At 32.8% G+C, this 7,444-nt stretch overlaps 1 protein-coding gene across 1 annotated transcript; it reads right to left on the reverse strand.

Annotated features, from left to right (window-relative positions):
* Nucleotides 1-6,569: 6,569 nt before the first annotated feature.
* On the reverse strand, nt 6,570-7,026 carry LOC127136602 (uncharacterized). Its single transcript, XM_051063140.1, has 2 exons — nt 6,726-7,026; nt 6,570-6,618 (listed from the first exon to the last, which is right to left on the reverse strand). The coding sequence occupies exons 1-2, from the start codon at nt 7,024-7,026 to the stop codon at nt 6,584-6,586; spliced, it is 336 nt and encodes a 111-aa protein (XP_050919097.1). The 3' UTR covers nt 6,570-6,583.
* Nucleotides 7,027-7,444: the final 418 nt, after the last annotated feature.

Consider the following 7,444-nt stretch of genomic DNA (forward strand, 5'->3'; position numbering starts at 1 on the left):
TCCTCTACAACTTTAATTCAAGGGCCAAACATCAATTCATCCATTTGAGACCTCATTTGTGTCATTGGCCAAGTTGCCAATTTGGGCCAAAATCTTGCCATGACCCCTTGCCATTTTCAGCTCAATTATCCTTTTGACACCATTATGTTTGCATTGTGTTAAGCTTATGGCAAAGATAATTTGGCCCAAATTTGGCTTAAAATGCATGAGGGAATCAAAAGTTATGGCATCATAAGCATTAGACCTCAACATGACCTAACATGCTTCAAGGTGCTTGACCATTTGCCTAGCCCATTTTTCAGGTCACGGTCTTAACTTCATAAGACCACAACTTTCACCTCAAATATTCTCTTAGGGTGATTCTTTTTGCATCTTATTCTACTCCATGAAGTGAACATTTGGCTCAAAGAAAATCATAAAACGCACGAATCAACTCACGAACTCGAATTTGATTGCGACAATCATTCTTTATTATTCTAAGGGTTTTATCGATATTTTTCATTTCCTTCCTTGGAATAAATAAAGTTCGGTGGAGACTCTGTTTAATCACTAGGCGAACGCGCGAATGCTCCTATGTTGTATTTTTCGTGATGCGACAGTTTCATTTTGAGATAAAGATTTTTGAAAGGTTTTAAAAATTTTGATATTAATCAAGAGTTTTTAATTTAGAAATATTAATTTTTATTTATTAAAATATTTTCATGACTTAATCAAATAATGAAAAAAAATTAACAAAAGTAAGGAGAGGGTTGCATTTGTACATATGGGTAATATGCAAGCAAAAAGAAAGAGAGAACGGGCCAAAGGCCAACTATCCAAACATGATAATAAAATATTAAAAAATATTTATAAAAAAAGGGAGGGGTGTGGCTCGCGTGAGACCCACCTGAGATCATTTTCTTCCTCCATAAGAAAAGAAAAACCACATACAGTAGCAGCAAATGTAAAAGCAATTTTGAAAAAAAAATACATTATTAGTGTCTTTATTCCATAAGTAGTTGTCTCAAATTTTCAAGAAATCACATAAATGAATGATGAAAATTCATCTACTCGGTCTCACAAGTATAATGACATACTCAAATATCAACAAACAACAACTAAATTTTTTGAAAATTACTCGTTTACAATGGGATTCACAAGGCTTTAATTTGGCAATTTGAGTTACTTTCATGCCAAACAAACTATGCATTCATGCTTAGGGTGATGTTGTGAAGTCACTGAGTATATTATTCTAATAGGTCGATTTTGATCATTTTGGATTTGTGTTCTTGAGTTGCTCAGGAACACTCAAACCCTTGATTTTCTAAAATCTAAATTAATTGTGTTTTAATGCAATTCAGTGATGCTTAAGGATCATGGGGTATGCATAAACATAACAATGTAAGGAAAATCAAGAAACAACAAGCTTTAAAGGCTACCTAGACAAAGAACACGAAGAACACTAAGAACTTTTCAGCGACAAACCCGAATTCCGGCGAGACTCTAGTGAGGTGAGTTTTCCATTTTTCTTTACATATTTAGATTCATTGCAACTTCTTCTTCCTCAATTTAGCATTATTTTATAATTTTGACAACTTTTCTGAAATCGAGTTAAAAATAAACTTGAATGAATAGGAGTTTCTTGTATGGTTTTTGGTAGGGATTATGGTGGTGCTGATGTCATGTAATGATTCCAAGGAAATGGATGGAAATTGGATCAAGTTTGAGTTTTTTTTCTCAAACTCCAAATTTCTTCAAATTGAAGGAATTAGAACTTTGATGATGAATTTGATGCAGGAATTTGGGGTTGTTTAGTAGTGATTGATGTGTAGATTGTGAATGGAATTATGTTAATTTATAGGCGCTAGAATTAGGTTAAAGGATGGTATAGAAATTATAGAAAAATGTAAAAAATATAACTTTAAAATAATGATTGTGTAAGAAATATATTTTGATCATTATCATTCTGATGGACATCCGCCTTCAATGTTACTACATTAGTTAGATTTGTTAATGTTGTCGATTAAAACTTGATACGTATGAAATATAGTTGAATCCAATAAAAAAATTAGTTTGGCTCTTTTATAATTTTGTTTGTTTTGAAAATTTACATTTATATATATTAAAACTTTAACAAAAATTGATTTAATAGAATATTTACGAGATTCGCAATGTATTTGATACAACATGTTTCAAATTCTAAGATTCAAACCTAACCATTGTTGAAACTCAAAGAAGCTTGAGAGAAAAATAATTTCATCTCAATATTGATTGGACTTGTTATCTATTGGGTTTGAATAACCGAGCATTGTGGTTGAAAATAGCATAGTAATAATTATGCGTGAGTTGAAAATAACCCACACACAAGTTTCATATTCGGCTTCATTAATGGTACACTCATTTTTTAATTTTAACATACACCTAAGTGAGATGAAAGACATTGTTATTTCATTAAAAGTTTCTTGATAATGACTCTCCAACTAAATTTATGTTCAATTTTTAACTTCACTAATGGAGCAAAATTCTTTTTTTTTATAACAAATTACAGTTAAAGCGTCTTAGAAAATTCACTTTTCTTAAATTTATTTTTGTCAACCTCAATTACTTTCTCATAGTTTACAATGTTAACAAAATTTTATGTTTTGGATCTTGATATCATGATTTTCACAGTGTTTTAGATTCTATAAATAAAACCGTAAAAGCGTATCCGGATCCATGACGTCTATTCTTGTCTGATTTATTGATCCTTATTTGCAATTGTTTTCTCCTCTCTTCCTTCTTCCTTATTTGTATCTTTGATGATGAAGATACTTTTGTGTATTTGTGAGAAAATGAGAAGGAATGAGAAAAGTTCGTGTTGGTTGCCTAAATGTGTCCTTTTATAGACACTTTATTCCAACAGTCATATTCCACCCCAAGAGTCATGTCCCAACAGTCATGAAGAGAGAGAGAAGAGGGATTTGTATTTTGAATTTCAAAATAAAACCCCATTGACTTAATTATCCATCTACCAAAATAATCATCACATTTAGGTGTCTTTTATTTAAGCCAAATATTGTTTACATGAGTCACACCTAATTAATAATAAATTAATCCAACAATCTCCCACTTGACTCATGTGACATCTTGATGTTTCAATCTTATACCATAATTATGCACCATTCATTTAAAGCACCAAGTTATTATCTTTAATGAATTGATATGATCGAATCATGGCGGTCACAAATTATTTATCAACTTGATTCCTTCCATGTATCACGAATCAATTCAATTCAAATAACTTTAGGGGATACAATAATGTGTCTCTCATGTCTTTTCAAAGACACCTAGTCATCACATATTACAATAACATGTATAATATAATATGGATGTCAAAACTCAACAGAAACATAACTTTAATTGAATTCACAATTGTCATACAATACGAACATTAAACTATACTTGTATATATACCAAAAATAATACAATGTTAACAAGGACTTTTACATAATGCCCATCCTTTCTACATGACCAATAAATGTTTTGGGCGGTAAACCTTTAGTTAACGGATTCGCTATCATTAAATCTGTTCCAATATGTTCAAATGACACCTTTTGTTTCTGCACTTCTTCTTTCACTGATAAGTATTTCAATTCCATGTGTTTAGCACCTTTGGAATATTTATCATTCTTAGAGAAGAACACAACTGCAGAATTATCACAATAAATCCTTAGCGGCCTAGCTATACTGTCGATAATACCAAGCCCTAAGGTGAAGTTCCGCAACCATAATGATTGAATTGTGGCCTCAAAGCATGCCACGAATTCTGCCTCCATAGTAGAAGTAGCAATGATGGACTGTTTTCCACTCTTCCATGATATTGCTCCTCCAGCCAGAAGAAAAACATATCCAAATGTGGATTTTCTTGAGTCCACACATCCTGCAAAGTCTGAATCTGAGTAGCCAACCACTTCAAGGTGATCTGACCTTCTATATGTGAGCATGTAATCTTTGGTTCCTTGTAAGTACCTAAGAACTTTCTTTGCAGCTTTCCAGTGATCCATTCCAGGATTACTTTGATATCGACCTAACATACCAACAACAAAACTAATATCCGGTCGGGTACATGTTTGGGCATACATCAAGCTCCCAACCACTGATGCATAGGGAATAGACTCCATTTCTTTTCGCTCTAATTCATTTTTGGGACATTGCATTTGACTAAACTTGTCTCCTTTCTGAATAGGAACTGTCCCTCCAGAGCATTTGTCCATTCTGAATCTCTCTAAAATTTTATTTATATAGCCTTTCTGAGACATTCCCAATAGTCCTTGTGATCTATTACGAAATATTTCTATTCCTATCACATATGATGCCTCACCCATATCCTTCATTTCAAATTTATTGGAGAGAAACTTCTTTACATCATGCAACAAAGCAAAATCATTGGCCGTAAGTAAAATATCATCAACATATAAGACTAAAATTATGAATTTTCTCCCACTGACCTTCATATAGATACACTGATCTACAGTGTTCTCTACAAAACCATATGACAAAATAGTATTGTTAAATTTAAGATACCATTTTCTAGAAGCCTGCTTTAATCCATATATTGACTTCTTTAATTTACACACTAAATTTTCTTTTCCTGCAGTAACAAAACCTTCAGGTTGAGCCATATACACTTCTTCCTCTAAGTCACCATTTAGAAAGGCGGTTTTTACATCCATTTGGTGAAGCTCTAAGTCATAATGAGCCACCAAAGCCAAAACAATTCTCAAAGAGTCTTTCTTTGAAACAGGAGAAAAGGTTTCTTTGTAGTCAACACCATCCTTTTGAGTGAAACCTTTGGCGACAAGTCTAGCTTTATATCTTTCAATATTACCTTTTGAGTCTCGTTTGGTCTTAAAGACCCATTTGCAACCGACTCATTTTGAACCTTTAGGTAACTCAACTAGATCCCATACATTATTGTCACTCATTGATTTTAACTCTTCTTTCATAGCATTGAACCAATTTTTAGAATTGTCACTTTCCATGGCTTGTTTAAATGATACTGGATCCTCATCAATGCTAAAGTCACATTCATGTTCAAGTGAATAAATAACATAATCATTTGAAATAGCTGGTCTCCTTTGCCTTTCAGACCTTCTTACTGCTATTTCTTGTGTTTCTTCAGTCACTTGTTCTTGCTCATTTGTGACTTGTATTTTGTCAACTGGTTCATCAACTATATGTTCATTTTGTGGGTTTTGAATATTAATTTGTTGTCTATTTGGGTTGTATGACGGTACCACAACCAGAGGGACAACAACTTGAGAAGATTCTTTAGGTGAAGAAGATTCTCCACGAGTCTCCATAATATCCATTTTACGTGATTTCTCACTCCCACTAAACTGCCCATTTTCAATAAACCGAGCATTACCAGACTCAATTATTCTCATACTATGATTAGGACAATAAAATCTATACCCTTTCGATTTTTCAGGATACCCGATGAAAAACCCACTAATGGTTCTTGCATCAAGTTTCTTTTCATGTGGATTATACGCCCTTACTTCGGCTTGGCATCCCCAAACATGAAGATGCCTCAAACTAGGTTTCCTTCCCGTCCATAGTTCATAAGGAGTATTAGGAACTTTCTTGATAGGAATCCTATTAATCAAATACGCAGCGGTCCTTAATGCGTAGGTCCACAATGATAAAGGTACATTACTATAATTTAACATTGACCTAACCATATTCATAAGAGTACGATTCCGCCTCTCAGCCACACCATTTTGTTGTGGTGTGCCTGGCATAGTATATTGTGCACATATGCCACGAATTTCGAGGAACTTTGCAAATGGACCTGGACATTGTCCCTTCTCATTATATTTTCCATAATACTCACCACCTCTATCAGACCTCACTATCTTTACCTTTTTATCTAATTGCCTTTCCACCTCATCAATGAATACTTTTAGCATGTCCACTGATTGAGATTTTTCATGCAATAAGTAACAATAACGTGAGAAGTCATCAATAAAAGTGATGAAATACTTTTCTCCTCCCCAAGAAGGGACGTCGAAAGGACCACAAATATCAGTGTGTATCAATTCAAGGAGTTCACTGCTTCTTGTAGACGAATTTTTTGGATATTTGTTTGGAATGTTTTCCTTTAATGCAATCCAAACATATATTCCAGTCACCAAAATCTAATTGAGGTAATATTTCACCTTTCATTAACCTCATTACTCTTTCTTTAGATATGTGACCTAACCTTTGATGCCACAAATAAGCAGAACTCTCATTATTTGTACTTCGCTTACTACCAACAATATGTTCAATATTAAATAGAGATTCTTTAAAATTAACATCAAGATTAAAACGATATAAAACATCAACTAAAGTACCAGAACCACAATAATATGTATCTTTAAACAAAGTAAATACACCGTTTCCAATCTTAAAATTAAAATTCAATTCATCCAACTTTGCAACAGAAACTAAATTCCTAGCACACCCAGGTACATAAAGACAACTTTTCAGATCTATATGATATCCAGTATCTAAGACCAATCTATACGTCTCAATTCCCTCTATTCGTGCCTTCATTCTGTTTCCCATTTAAAGAAACTTTTCACTTCCTTTTATGGTTTGGATCGAAAGGAATCCCTGCATAATATGTGAAACATGAGTAGTCGCACTCGAATCAAGCCACCAAGTATTATTTGGTACTTCAATAAGATTTGATTCGAAATTTATGAAAACATAAAACATACCTTTCTTTTCGAACCACATCTTCCTTTTAGGACAATCCTTTTTGAAGTGTCCGCTCTCCTTACAGAAATAACATTTCTTTTCCTTTTGGACTCCGCCCTCAATAACCTTTAGAGGAGCTTTTCCCTCTTCCGTATTGTCCTCCGTAATGGTTGCGGGCTTCTCGTCTATTATCAATGCCATATCCAAGTTCATAACACCCAGTTGAAACTGAATCTTTTCAGACCAATCAGCATAGTTTAGCCCATTGAACTTTGTCATTGCGTTGCCCAAGGCAAACATATTAGTAGCAACTGTAAACATTTACACATGCTCATGCGTTAATGCTTTGAATAAACTTCATGGATTCAAACTAATTGTAACTTTAATCATGTATCTAAATTCACCTTTGGATGATATCTACATACATTTCAATAACATACTCAAAAGAACATGCATGTCTATCTTTGGATATACAAGCAACAAGTATGATAAAAACTTTAATTTTATTAATTATAAGTCATGATTCATCTTTGGATGATCTCTATATATCTTATAATAATAAATACTATTATTTAACATAAACATGTTATTTGTATAGCATCGGATTAAAATTATACACTTTAATAAATTTGATCACTTTGGTGATTGCAAATTTTTAATATAATAATTTCAAAACAATAAATTATATCTATTAAAAAAAAATTAAAAAAAAATAACGATACACAATTTTAAAACAGTA

This window comes from Lathyrus oleraceus, chromosome 4 (assembly GCF_024323335.1).
Source record: "Lathyrus oleraceus cultivar Zhongwan6 chromosome 4, CAAS_Psat_ZW6_1.0, whole genome shotgun sequence".
In the NCBI taxonomy this organism is placed as follows: domain Eukaryota; kingdom Viridiplantae; phylum Streptophyta; class Magnoliopsida; order Fabales; family Fabaceae; genus Lathyrus; species Lathyrus oleraceus.